The sequence below is a fragment of the Antedon bifida genome, chromosome 4 (assembly GCF_963402885.1).
Source record: "Antedon bifida chromosome 4, ecAntBifi1.1, whole genome shotgun sequence".
NCBI lineage: Eukaryota > Metazoa > Echinodermata > Crinoidea > Comatulida > Antedonidae > Antedon > Antedon bifida.
In genome coordinates this window covers 27,342-41,911 of record NC_136229.1, presented here as the reverse complement: position 1 = coordinate 41,911, position 14,570 = coordinate 27,342, and the positions used below count along the sequence as shown (strand labels likewise).

At 32.4% G+C, this 14,570-nt stretch overlaps 2 protein-coding genes across 5 annotated transcripts; one reads left to right on the top strand and one right to left on the bottom strand.

Annotated features, from left to right (window-relative positions):
- Window positions 1-1,020: 1,020 nt before the first annotated feature.
- Window positions 1,021-7,689, bottom strand: LOC144841481 (serine incorporator 1-like). 4 transcript variants are annotated; one of them, XM_078697818.1, is made up of 15 exons: window positions 7,529-7,689; window positions 6,757-6,921; window positions 6,396-6,559; window positions 6,020-6,099; window positions 5,697-5,834; window positions 5,308-5,381; window positions 5,097-5,202; window positions 4,908-5,000; window positions 4,497-4,617; window positions 4,361-4,409; window positions 4,036-4,071; window positions 3,689-3,715; window positions 2,680-2,719; window positions 2,220-2,367; window positions 1,021-2,097 (listed from the first exon to the last, which is right to left on the bottom strand). In XM_078697818.1, the coding sequence occupies exons 1-15, from the start codon at window positions 7,553-7,555 to the stop codon at window positions 1,956-1,958; spliced, it is 1,410 nt and encodes a 469-aa protein (XP_078553944.1). In that variant the 5' UTR covers window positions 7,556-7,689; the 3' UTR covers window positions 1,021-1,955. The 4 variants fall into 4 exon arrangements, with proteins under 4 accessions (XP_078553944.1, XP_078553945.1, XP_078553946.1 ...); XM_078697819.1 differs by lacking the exon at window positions 3,689-3,715; XM_078697820.1 differs by lacking the exon at window positions 4,036-4,071.
- Window positions 7,690-9,398: 1,709 nt separating this feature from the next.
- On the top strand, window positions 9,399-14,570 carry LOC144839700 (sodium-dependent phosphate transporter 1-A-like). The gene is made up of 10 exons (XM_078695165.1): window positions 9,399-9,443; window positions 10,362-10,716; window positions 11,362-11,502; window positions 11,852-11,937; window positions 12,299-12,395; window positions 12,901-13,017; window positions 13,194-13,274; window positions 13,378-13,531; window positions 13,781-13,966; window positions 14,078-14,570. Exons 1-10 carry the CDS (start codon window positions 9,438-9,440, stop codon window positions 14,316-14,318), a joined length of 1,464 nt encoding a protein of 487 aa, XP_078551291.1. The 5' UTR covers window positions 9,399-9,437; the 3' UTR covers window positions 14,319-14,570.

The window sequence follows — 14,570 nt, the reverse complement described above, 5'->3', positions numbered from 1 at the left end:
GAGTGTGTGTTTTGTGCTTGGTTCCCAATAGATTGATGGTTCTGTGTATAAGCATCTCTGCATAATTTCATTAAGATGTTTAAAGCGTTGTGTAGACTAACTACGCCCAGAATCTAAACCGTAAAATTGATGCCTTTCGTCTTAAGCGAGTTGACCAATGACAAGCGACAGTTTGAAATAATCCATCGCTTGTGATTGGTCAACTAGGATACAACATAGGGATGTTAAGTGAGTTGACCAATGACATGTGACAGTTTGAAATAATTCATCGCTTGTGATTGGTCAACGTTGCATCTTTGTGTTGAGTCTCTAATGGGAAAAGCTTGGTTCCCACAAGGATACAACACATGGATGTTAAGTGAGTTGACATGTGACAGTTTGAAATAATTCATCGCTTGTGATTGGTCAACGTTGCATCTTTGTGTTGAGTCTCTAATGGGAAAAGCTTGGTTCCCACAAGGATACAACACATGGATGTTAAGTGAGTTGACATGTGACAGTTTGAAATAATTCATCGCTTGTGATTGGTCAACTAGGATACAACACAGGGATGTTAAGTGAGTTGACCAATGACATGTGACAGTTTGAAATAATTCATCGCTTGTGATTGGTCAACTAGGATACAACACAGGGATGTTAAGTGAGTTGACATGTGACAGTTTGAAATAATTCATCGCTTGTGATTGGTCAACTAGGATACAACACAGGGATGTTAAGTGAGTTGACCAATGACATGTGACAGTCCAGATAATCCATTGCTTGTAATTGGTCAAATGACTTGTGTTGGGTCCTAGTGATAACCAAGCTTAATCAATCTCTTGTTTACATTAATTATTGTTGGACCTGATTCTGAATTATGATGTTGCACTTTGCGTCATATAATCATCTGCGATGTCATTACAATACCAGCAAGGGCATTTATTGACTCAAACGGAAAAAGCTGACCGGTATGTAAATTGACAGTTTTTGTATCAGCTTACCAGATTAGAAAGACAAAGATAAAAAAATAATAAACTAGAATTCAACTAACTTAAACTTTATTACCATAATTTTCTGACAATAAATAAAAAAGGTCTACTGGAAAAATACAAACACTGTCAAAAAGATAAATTAGGGATTATGTATTTGAATGTAGTACACTATGTCAGAAATCCAAAATACAAACACTGTCAAAAAGATAAATTAGGGATTATGTATTTGAATGTAGTACACTATGTCAGAAATCCAAAACCTCCTTTCATGTACTCATCATGGTTGTATATTGACTTGAGTACAGTAGACAAACCACAATCTTGAATCAAGTCAATTTTGTATATGATAAATTATACTTGCTTCATATCGAACTAGGTGCCACCTGGAAATGCCGGCATGACAGAAAGTAAATGCGCATCCTACAGTGAACATAATATAGGGGTAATTATTAAAAATAACCTCCACAAAATAGTCGCATTTTATATAATATAAAAAAATCATACAGTATATTGCCCATACATTTTTAAAAGAACCATAAATGAGGTCATATACCCTTTATAAACAGGCATATTTGTATTAGTAATGCTTTATATCCAATATGGTTCCCAAAATAGATGAAATTGTAGAAAATGGTCCGAGTTAAATATTGGAAATATACATATATCATGGTAATTAATATGGGGGAAAGGCATAATGTTTCAAGGGCCATCCTTAAGCAACTTAACATACGTAAATGTTTCAATGCTTTTATAATATAAATTGTATATATTCGTGCATAACTACAGTTGCTAATTTTATACTTTATTTTATACAGCTTTTCAGAACAATTTTAAAATTAAGTATGATTGTAAATATTTTGCATGACAATAATTGTAAGCTTAGTAAAACCAACTGGTGTACACATTAACATATGTTAAACTACTGTTTGTCACCAATATTTACAAAGCATTTATTTTTACGGTACTACTTTATTTTGTTGATATTTATGTAAATTCCCTTTCACTTAATACAACTGGTGCAATGAGGGTCCAACCATACAGAAGTACACACAACCAACATGATGAAATCTTCACCCACACTGCTCCACTACTTTCAGTGAACTGGCTATCAATGCTTGATGAAGGTCTGATAAAAAGAAGTGATTAATGAGTATTAAAACTAAAATATAAAACTTGACAGTAATGAATGAATGAATGAACAAGGGTTTTAAAAGCAATGTATGATGTAAAATTACTGCAGTTACTCACTTGAGCCAATTGGTAAGTGTCATCATTATATACAATGTAGCCAAGAAGAGAAGCAAATGAAAAAAAGAGTAACTGTAAGCCACGGCATCCTCCTCATCATCCCACACAGTTTGTCCGGTTTCTGCATCACCACTATTTCCACCAGACTCTGATACAAAACATTTTTTAATTTTAATGTAATGAAAGCTGCCATAATGTGTTAAATACTAAGTGACTATTTGTGTAACCCTATAAATATAGTGTTAGGGTTAGGGCGTTCAGAGAGAAACCTCATGGGTTGAGACTCGTGTTGTATTGAGGAGTCCAGCGGTGGCTGATACAATAAAGTTGTTTATAGCTACTGTATGTCTCTCTATTTCTAATAAATGTCAACAATCATTATATGATCTACAGTTACACTGGTGATGATCAGATGCAAAATATTTAAACTAACATGAAAAATAAAATTACAAAAACATACCTTTTGAGTTTGCTGAAGAGTCGGAGCTTAGTAACACTTTCTGTCAACAAAAACAAGTAATGATTGTTAATGGTATAGTGTTCAAGCAATTCAGTATCTGGGACTGATACTAAGGCAAAAACAAGTAATGATTGTTAATGTTGTTGTGTTCAAGTAATTCAGTATCTGGGACTGATACTAAGGCAAAAACAAGTGATAATAGTTAATGTTATTGTGTTAAAGTAATTCAGTATCTGGGACTGATACAAAGGCAAAAACAAGTGATGATAGTTAATGTTATTGTGTTCAAGTAATTCAGTATCTGGGACTGATACAAAGGCAAAAACAAGTGTTATGTTGTTGGCATATCCCCACTACTTAAGCTAAAAGGCTGATACTAGGTATTTGTTATTTATTTTCAGATAAAGAAAAAAAAAATCTGAAAAAAATATAAATACTAATAATCTAGAGTAATTTACAAAAATGAGCAAGCAATTCATTGATTATTTTTCCCATTGGGAAACTCTATAATAATAAAACAACAAAAACATACAGGTATTTTGAGGCCTGTTAGGCCAACATTTTAGGCCTAAGCAGTAAATAATAGACAAACGTTCACATATAGTTAAACAATAAATTGTTATTCATAGTGGTAATCAACAACATACAATGGAAAGTGAAATATTTAGTGAGTAGTCAAGGCAGTGCATAATGCGGCATACAACGCTTGTTGATATGAATATGAAAAGAAGTGAGTGTGCTACAAGAATGCTATGATTAATTAACATTCTACCAACTATTCAGGGGTTAAGTAACAAAGGGTCTACCAACTAACACAAGGTGAAATTATCAAAAGCACACATTTCCATCTATTCATTCAGACTACAGATTCAAAAACCTTGTTAACATTCTACCAATTATTCAGGGGTTAAGTAACAAAGGGTCTACCAACTAACCCAACCTAATATCCATCCATCCATTCAGACAGACTACAGATTCAAAAACCTTGTTAACATTCTGTGATGCTTACCTCATTTGCACCATAAAATGTTACTTCCTACAAACAAAATAACAAAGTATCATTTTTAACCATTTTCTTAATTTGCACAACAAAATTTCAGTATAAATCAACATTTTTTCTCCCACAACTATGGGTTTGAGCATTTATCACTAAACCAAGGATATAATATATAATTGTGTTGCTATTAATACACACACACACTACTTCTTTTCTTGATTCTTGTAATGTGTTGATGGGTTATTAAATGATTTATATCATGATAGTGGTAATCAGTACAAGGCAGTATGCACATGCAAGGTTGGATACAAATGGTATACAATTCCAGCAGTATAGTTAATAAAATCAACCGTGAATACCTGATTTGAATCTGTCCTCTCCAAGCGAGAGAATGTCTTCCAGAATGAACAGATGGATAAGCAAGTAAGAGAAGAGAGAGTATAAATGTAACCAGCACCATTTATTAGAATATATAGTAATTCACAGGGTTTAAGCAGTTTAACAAATATGTGACCATTACACATGTTAGCTTATATTGTAGTGAATAATTTACTTGGTTAGGTGCATTAGCAATGCAGTTAATGTATAACACATTTCCCAAGTGCAATAACTATGTAGTGAATAAACAATTTGTTGCATGTAATGTTACCTGTATGATATTCATAATTAAACTGTAGTACCTACCTCATTACCAGTCAGTTTGCCTACATTGTTGGTGCTGGCAGTACGCATACTGTTGGGAAGAATAATGTATGAATATTATCATTATACATCATTCATTAAACATACAAATGAACTTTAACCAAACAAAGGTTCTTACCAAGCAAATACAATAGATATAAACCAGATGAAAAAGCCAATCCAGCTTTCTGCTTTGACTGCAGATCCAGTGGCTTCACTCAATTGCCCATTGTTTACAGTTGGGAATCCAGGATTACATGCTGTATAATGAAAATGTTTCAGTAAGTCTCTATGCTGTTAGGATTGTATATACAGTATACAAGTCACTGTAAATATGTTTGTTCTCATAATAACTACTGTATGTATATTGTGCTTGTTTAATCCATATTTCTACATTTTGCAATGCTTGTAATAGAATGTACTTTGTACTGACATTGAATGAAACAAATTGTATAATTTGGCAGAACATTCACTACTGATTGGTAAGATAGAGATGAAATGTTAAATAATGATTTTATCCTTGTTTTCTAGAATGTTGATTAATTCTTACCTTTTTCTGTTGAGCTAGTCATTGCGGACCATGTCAAATAGACCACATATAGTGATATCACTGATGACTGAAGTAAACCAGATCTGGGTTGTGCTATTAAATGATACCAAAAACTAGGTAATTACTTTCAACACTTGAATTTAAAAAATGATTATGTGATCAAAACTGATTATGTGTAAGTAGTCTTACCCTCCTGAACTTTAGGTAATATAGCCAAAATTGAGATGCCAATGCACAATGCCATATTGAAAGATATGAAGAATTTGTTCAAACTACAGCTGTGATCTGCATCACCCTAATAATAAATAAACATATTGTATTAAAACAGAGTGCCAATCTACTAAAGTAATACATGTTATACATTATTATTAAAGCAAAAGTACAATGAAAAATGATTTACAATGTAGTAAACGTAGAAAAGGACGATTGCAGTGATGCAAATAGCATAGTTGATGATGGTGAAGAAAAGCAATCCTATAAATGAAAAAAAAAAGATTTTGTTTAGCATACATATTAATTTAAATAAAAAAATCATTTTGTTAATTGAATAGCATGTTACACTTGTAATCATCTAAACTTACCTGATATTAATCAATGAATATAAAGACTTACCAAAGTACCAGTCTCTATTGGCAATTTAAATGATTAAAATCAACTTATTTTTCAAATTTGTAACCATTTAAAGACTAAAAACGCTATCGTAATAGGACCATATAGCATTTATTTTTACATTAAATGTACCTGTAGTTTGTGACTTTAAATTAGATCTAAAAACATATAGAGACTTACCAAAGTACCAGCCTCTATTGTCGGTTTCTTCCACTTTGTCAACCCACTTTTCATTCCAAGTATGAGCAAAGTCAACAATTAATACTAACTGGACCAATATAAAAATGAAGGCTCCAACCAGACCAAAGTAACGCCAGACTAAGAAAGAAAGATATTAGTAGTGGGTATTCAATTAAGTGCTAGATGATTTGAATGCAACATATTTTCACCTTTATTCTTCACCTACCACAAGACATTTGATTATAAAATCAATGTTTAATTATGTTTTAATAAATACAAACATAAAATAAAACATAACAATTTAGTTTACAAACAACACTAACCCTTTTCAAAATCACCAGATGGAATATAAAAAGCTCCAACCCAAAGACCAATCAGAGCAAGGAACTTGAAAAACCAGAATCTGTAGACAAACAAATATTAAATAATTAACTTTGTTGTATTTTATGATTTGCTTGTGATAATTGTTATTATTATTATTATTATTATTATTATTATTATTTAATGATTATAAGACAGACAGTAGCTGAAATACTGTTGTATATTTAGCTGTCCCTAAAAAGTGTCCAGCAAGCAGTTAATGGTCGGCTGTCCACAGCAGTGGGTAGCACTCCACTTATCTATGCACTGTATGTACACAGGGAGTTCATCATCAGTTGATGCTACAGCTGTATCCAATTGTTGTTTCTTAGAACATACCCATTTTGTATTTTGGATCTGGGATCACCACTTGATTTTGTATTAAGCATGATGACAGCGAGCAAGAAGAAGAAACAAGCTAATCCAAAGCAAACACGGTAAACACCCGAGTATCCAGCAACTAGGTCACAATATTCAGCTCCCTCTTCACACACAAACCATAACTAATAACAACAAAATCAAATCAATATCAAATGAATAGAACCTTACAGCGTGTTCACCACATATATTTTCTTCAATGAAAAATCTAGTTTTATTTTGCCTGTAATGTATTGTTTTGTTAAACAGATCTTTTTTGGTATAAAACAATTGCTGACAATTGATTATAAGGCAAGATATTAGGGTATTTGACTTTACTTACATCACTTAATTGCTCTCGCAATCCTGGTATCAACATTATGCAAGATGTGATGGCACCCAACAAGAGGAAAAAACCATACACAAGACGAGTCGATGTAGAGTTTTTGCATGAAGGGCAAGCACTGCAACAGCAGCTACATGCTGCTGCACCACAACAACAGGCCAACTGCAAATAAAGTAGTTCAATGTTTTTAATATTGATGCAGTCTACAGTATTTGTAAAATAACAATCAATTACATGTAACATTTACACAGTGAGTGAGTATAATTATCCGCATCCAAAATCCCCTCTTGAAATGGTTTTGGCATCGGCTTCTTATGTAGGTGTATTATAAAAAAAATAATACATTTTTATGCGCCAAATGTTTATATTCATAAACATTAATATTTCATTTTGTATCATTTCACTTATTTAATCATGTGATTTGCCCATAGGCCTATATATATGGACACAATGATGTCATCATAATATTACACTACTAATAATACTATTACTACCTAAATACTATTTGGGTACATACATAGATTAGACTATTAAGGCTAGCCTAGGCGGTAGGCTAGGAAAGCAGGAGTCTAGGCCCAGGCTAGATAGTAGGCCTAGGCCTGGTCTTAATACTACTAGGCCTAGCCTAGGCCTACTTGCTCGCGAGTGCGAGACAGTCAAGAAGGGTGTGTAACAACTAACATGCAATAATATAATATTTAATAAACATGGCGGCTTATTTTATTTATTAAAATACTAGCTAGGCCTAGGCCTAGGCTAGTTTACTTACTCCAGCCAGTGAGATAACACAACCCATTTCTTGTTATGATATGACTACAATATACGGCAACCTAGAGTAGATACTTAGGAGGCTAGGCCTTCCTATTTAAACGTTTTTTCTACACAGTACAGAAAACAAGACAAAAATACAATGGCGAATAAAATACAGATGATGATGACGAATTTAGTTGTTGACTCACGTGACCGCAACGAATTATTTTAAGGTATGACATCATCAGGCAACACATCTTTCAGTATTAGTATTACCATACTCCATAGAGATATCTCTATGGTATTACAGTTATTTGTTTTTAAATCCCGCCACCGATTCATTTTTTTTCTATTTTTATTTGAACAATTGTACCTTTTTTAATCAAAATTGATAAACAATACCGGTATTACAATTAATGATAAATCAATAATTACAAACCTCTCAGAATGAGTCCACCAATATTGAGAGGTTGTATAGAGGGCGCTAAAAGAAAAAATACATGAAAGATGTATTTGAAAGCAAAAACATGAAAAATGAAGATTAATAACATCAAGCCATTTTGCAGTTTTAATCAAGTTATTCACTTCTGTAGAAAAAATTACTTAAAAACTCCGTCAGGACCATGGAGTTATTTATATTACTACAACTACTCGTTTTCTTCGCTCTACTCTACCTCACTCACTCTCTCTCGCTCCAATCTTTTTATCTTAACGTGTCTTCCTCTTCTGTACTTGACATAAAAACTGCCCTTAAGATGTGACCTATAATTTATTACACAGTATTTATAATAACAACAATAATAATTATAACTATAACAATTATAATAAATAATAATTATTACAATAATAACAACAGTAGTAATGACAATAATAACTATAGTAATGATAACAACAACAGTAGTAATGACAATAATAACTATAGTAATGATAACAACAACAGTAGTAATGACAATAATAACTATAGTAATGATAACAACAACAGTAGTAATGACAATAATAACTATAGTAATGATAACAACAACAACAGTAGTAATGACAATAATAACTATAGTAATGATAACAACAACAACAGTAGTAATGACAATAATAACTATAGTAATGATAACAACAATTTTAAATGTAAATATGTATTTGTTTGTATGATGTAGTATGTTTAAGCGGATATTAGCCCTTGATGGCATTTGCAGCAATAAAGAAATTTAATTGAATTGAATTGAATTACCTCCAAGTATTTTTTGCTTAAATTACGTTTTTTTAGGTAAATTTTGTTTCGATCCAGTTTTTGGTCAAAGTGAATAACTGTTTATGTGAATTTAAAATGACATTCAACAAAAAAATGAACAACAATTATTTTTCAGGGCGACAATGTAATCTTAAAAAAAAAAAATAATAATCTTAAAATAGGTAAATTCCAATTAAGGGATTTTATTCAAGCATCTCGGAGCTTTAGTCATCTATATCCATAAGCATAACGTGTCACCGAAAGCATGGACTGGTATAACAAAGATCAGTTGAAATAAATAAATAAATAATTAAATTGATATAAAATAAAATGATAATGATGATATTGTTATGGTATGCCATATAATTAATCTATATGCATATCTACCACCGCAGGAAATCCTACCTGCATATTATTATGTATTATTTATCACTGCACGTTGTGATGATAAGGGCTTTGTTGTTTCCACTATATGTTTATTAGCAATTGTATTATTAGCAATTTTACACTAGTATTAGCCATACAGAAGGGCCCGATACGCTTCTGGTTGGTTTAGAGCGTTAATAACTGTATTCTGTTTGAACAATACTAATTGTTGGTTTGGGAAAAAGAACATTTCTAATAACTGTATTCTGTATTGTTATTGTTGTGTCATGACCTTTGATTTTTCAAAATATTTCAACCCGATCAATTGAATTCTTCTACCATGTCGGTAAGTATACTGTTCGTAAGTTCCTTGTGTGTACAAAATTAAAATATATATACATGTAGATTACAACAACTTAGAGGTGCTGACATTAGTTCTATTCTCGATAATAGCAATCCTGACTATTAGGCCTATTATTTGTACATGTAGATTACAACAAATGGGATCGTGCCAATCTTGTCCAGTTAGAGGTGCTGACATTAGTTCTATTCTCGAGAATAGTAATCCTGACTATTATTATTATTATTATTATTTGTACATGTACATTACAACAAATGGGATCGTGCCAATCTTGTCCAGTTAGAGGTGCTGACATTAGTTCTATTCTCGAGAATAGTAATCCTGACTATTATTATTATTATTATTTGTACATACATGTACATTACAACAAATGGGATCGTGCCAATCTTGTCCAGTTAGAGGTGCTGACATTAGTTCTATTCTCGAGAATAGTAATCCTGACTATTATTATTATTATTTGTACATGTACATTACAACAAATGGGATCGTGCCAATCTTGTCCAGTTAGAGGTGCTGACATTAGTTCTATTCTCGAGAATAGTAATCCTGACTATTAGGCCTATTATTTGTACATGTACATTACAACAAATGGGATCGTGCCAATCTTGTCCAGTTAGAGGTGCTGACATTAGTTCTATTCTCGAGAATAGTAATCCTGACTATTATTATTATTATTATTATTTGTACATGTACATTACAACAAATGGGATCGTGCCAATCTTGTCCAGTTAGAGGTGCTGACATTAGTTCTATTCTCGATAATAGTAATCCTGACTATTATTATTTGTACATGTAGATTACAACAAAATGGGATCGTGCCAATATTGTCCACTTAGAGGTGCTGACATTAGTTCTATTCTCGAGAATAGTAATCCTGACTATTATTATTATTTGTACATGTAGATAACAACAATTGCAGGGATAGAATGGATTTCTTCTTCTTCCACAATAAACGCTATCCTTACTCAAGAGAAGCTGACAGAGGCTCTATGGATCGTTATTGTTGGATTCATCATCGGATTATTTCTTGCCTTTTTTATTGGTGCTAATGATGCTGCTAACTCATTCGGAACATCGTATGGAGCTAAAGCGTTAACTATTCGTCAGATTTGTATTCTTGGTTCAATATTTGAAACTCTTGGTGCCATTCTGCTTGGAGCTGGTGTTTCGGAAACAATACGCAGTGGAATTATAGATGTTAGTTTATATGAAGGCCAAGAAACTGTTCTTATGCTTGGTCAAGTATCTGCCTTAATCGGTAAGTATCTGCCTTAATCGGTAAGTATCTGCCTTAATCGGTAAGTATCTGCCTTAATCGGTAAGTATCTGCCTTAATCGGTAAGTATCTGCCTTAATCGGTAAGTATCTGCCTTAATCGGTAAGTATCTGCCTTAATCGGTAAGTATCTGCCTTAATCGGTAAGTATCTGCCTTAATCGGTAAGTCGTAGGCCTACAATACCTAACCAAATAATAGTTTACATTTAAATTAAATACTATTGTTGTTAATGCTTGAACAGAGTAAGCGCAACGCCGTAAGTGATTTGACCAATCACAAGCGATGGATAATTGTCATTGGTCAACACGCCCTTTGTGGTCAGATTATTAATTAATTATTAATCTTTGAATTCAAATTATTTTGAATTTATGTTGAATGTATTACTAATAAAATACCCCTTCCTTATGCTATAAATACAGTAAATCTATAACATTTTAGGCCTACTATGCCTACTCTTCATCAACAATGCTCGATTTGAATGCACATGATTGTTGGTTGGTAGACGATGTCCTCTTCCTCAGTTTAATTTTGATTACCCCATAATATTTGTATTAGCAGTCCTAAAAATTGTGTATATTTACTACTTCTATCAATTTAAATTATAGATTATGTTTATTTAATTTAAGGTAGCAGTATTTGGCTCGTTATCGCAACGATAGTACGATTACCAGTATCTGGTACACACAGCATAGTTGGTGCAGTCATTGGTTACCATGTAGTGGTGTTTGGTCTTGAGGGTATACAATGGTCGGAGTTAGGTAAAATCGGTAAGAGAATATACAGTGCAAAAGTTGGGTATTGTAACCCGAAATACCCGGGTAAACTTAGTCTTCCTTAGCCAAGGAAACATCCACTTTCCCAAAGGGGGAAATCAGAATTTACTCCACTAATTGGTGGCAGCCTGGTAGCACCCACTTTATGGGATAAACTAAGCATATATTGTTTACAGTGTAGGTATAACACAAGGAACTTGCGACGGTACAATTATGTTTGGCTTCACCTTTGGTATTTATTTCGATAGATAGAATGATAAAATCGTGATAAAATCGTAAATTGATAAACATCGATATAAAATAATGATGTCGGTTGATATACTATTGTTGTTTTTATCTGTAGTGATATCGTGGTTTACATCGCCTGTCCTATCTGGATTGTTATCCATATTTTTCTTTTATATTCTTCTAAAAACGGTTTTATTGAAGGTAAGTATTTTGTTTTAGTAACTGTTGTAAGTAGTTTAGTTTTACATTAACATTCTTGAAACAGATACTCCCTTGATAGAACACAACATTGAACATTTTAGTGGGCGTTTTGTTTTTCTTGAAAAGAGAAAACCACTGTAAGAAAACAAAAGAATGTTTGAATCTCTCGAAAACAGAGAACCGGTACAATATTGTAAGACATTTGGCAGCCATTTTTGGATTTTGTCGGCCATCTTTTTGAGTCTTGACATACTCATTTATAGGTTACATTATGATAATGACAGCCTAATATCATCAATCATCTCATACCCAAATACTGTTTACCGAGTTTTTTTTATAATTATAAAAATCAATTTGTTAGGATAATCCTTTGGAGCCAGGGTTGAAGTCACTACCTGTTTGGTATTCACTCGTCATCACTGTAAACTTCTTCTCTATTTTCTATAATACCTCAGGAGGTAAGTAGGCTTACTTTTCAATGTCAACTTCTTCTCTATTTTCTATAATACCTCAGGAGGTAAGTATGCTTACTCTATTTTCTATAATACCTCAGGAGGTAAGTAGGCTTACTTTTTCTACTAATGATCTTCTGTTATCTATCACTATTCGGTTTATTAAACTTGGTCAGTTGTATAGAGAATGTTTGAACAAAATGGTACTGACACAACCAGCATTCTGGTACTTAGTCATTGTTTATACATGTACTGATGAATAAAGTATCTCTATTATGTTAATTATACTTTATCGTCATTAGCAGTTATGACTAATTCAAATCGTAAATTGGTAAAATCAATTAAAAAAAAAACCTTAAATAGTAGTTGTAGAGTAAAGCTGTGTTTATTTAGAAATATATTTAGAAACACGTATTCCATTAGGTATAGATATTTTAAACGTCGACCTTGCTATTTTGCTATATTAACTGGAGTGTAACTATCATTGTGACAATTTCTATCATTATTGTAGTGTTTGAAGGTATAATACCATTGTATGGAGTCTTCATACTCAGCTTTGGAAGTGGAATTTTGACTGGTGTTATTGTATTCTGTGTACTGGTTCCGCGTTTGAGAAACAAAATACAAGGTAAATATTTATGAATATCGGTCTTTTCTCAAAACTTTATTTTAAAATGCAATCTGTACAAAGTCGACCTTTCAATAAAGTAAACGATAAAGTAAACTTTGGAGGAATCGTAGCAATGTTTCAACAAACAACAAGTTTGTGTGTGAAGGTTCATTTTTGTTTTCTCGTTTGGCTAGAAATGGTTCCAATTATGTTCCAGGCAGATTCAAATGAAATCACTGATATACAAAAAAACACCAACGATGAAACCTCACAAGGTAAGACACCACTTAAATTATAGAATACAAAATGTGTACTTGTACTGGAAACACTATAAAAAATAAATTGTTAGATTGATATAAGCATTATTTTTATGGATAGATGAGCAGAGGCAAAGTAGAGTAACTGCTGATGATGAATGTGCAGATGAATCGACATGTAGAGATGATCATCCAATTGTTGTACAACTATGTTCTCCTCTTCTCATACTCTCAGCAGTGTTTTCGTCATTTTCACATGGCGGTAATGATGTTAGGTAAATATACTAGACTAGACATAACTAAACAGTGCACACACAACAATGTATATCATTTTAAAGGATAACAGCCTAAACATTGTCTTGGGGAATCGCCTTCAAAAACCGTTCTTCTATAGAGTCCCTTCCAAATTAAAATTTGTAATACGGTCCTTAGAAGAAAGTAAAATATTTAATTAAATTACACTCAATCTTATCATGATTCAATTTTCTACATATAAGAATTTGTAATTATCATTTTCCTCTTAGTAATGCAATAGGTCCAGTTATCTCTATTTGGGTCACATATGAGACAGGCGAAGTGGATACAGCAGTTGAAACACCATTGTGGATTTTGTTCCTTGGAGGAGTAGCTATTTCACTAGGATTATGGTTGCTTGGAAAGCGAGTAATACAAGTTTTAGGCGAAGAGATTACCATGTTAACACCATCAAGGTAATTGTAGTTTCTTTGAACGCATTTATTATAGGCCTTTTCTTTTTTCCTATTGTAAGTTAGAGTTCAATATAGTGAATAATGTTTATCTATCTATTTTTGTCATTTCAGTTCCTTTACTATAGAACTTGGATCTGCTTTAACAGTTTTAACAGCTTCCAATCTTGGTATCCCAATTAGTACGACACATTGTAAAGTTGGCTCTATTGTTGCATTGGGTTCTTTTCGTTCTGGAACATCATCCGTTGATTGGTCTTTGTTTCGTAATATTGCAATATCCTGGTTTTTAACTGTACCAACTTCTTTGATATTTAGTGCTGTATCTATGGAATTACTGATGTTCACAGTTTAACACTAATCTATGTGTTGTTTAGTACTGACGTATCTATGGAATTACTGATGTTCACAGTTTAACACTAACCTGTGTGATGGAAGTATATGGAATTACTGTATAACAACCCTAACTATTAATTGGAATTTCATTTTATTTGTTTTTTACAAGACCGAGCTAAAGAAAACAAATTGAGACATAATAATTAGGTCTATAACTACTATTTTCTTCCTGAATAAATTGATGTTCTTACGTTTAATTAATAATACTTTT

Coding starts and splice junctions, on each gene's coding strand:
- LOC144841481 (XM_078697818.1), bottom strand. CDS start 7,555: ATGGGTTGTGTTATCTCACTGGCTGGA. Junction 5,001..5,096: donor ATTACCTAAAGTTCAGGAGG/GTAAGACTACTT, acceptor ATCATTTAATAG/CACAACCCAGATCTGGTTTA. Junction 3,716..4,035: donor AGAGGACAGATTCAAATCAG/GTATTCACGGTT, acceptor TTTTGTTTGTAG/GAAGTAACATTTTATGGTGC.
- LOC144839700 (XM_078695165.1), top strand. Junction 13,532..13,780: donor CATGGCGGTAATGATGTTAG/GTAAATATACTA, acceptor TTTTCCTCTTAG/TAATGCAATAGGTCCAGTTA. Junction 13,967..14,077: donor ACCATGTTAACACCATCAAG/GTAATTGTAGTT, acceptor TTGTCATTTCAG/TTCCTTTACTATAGAACTTG.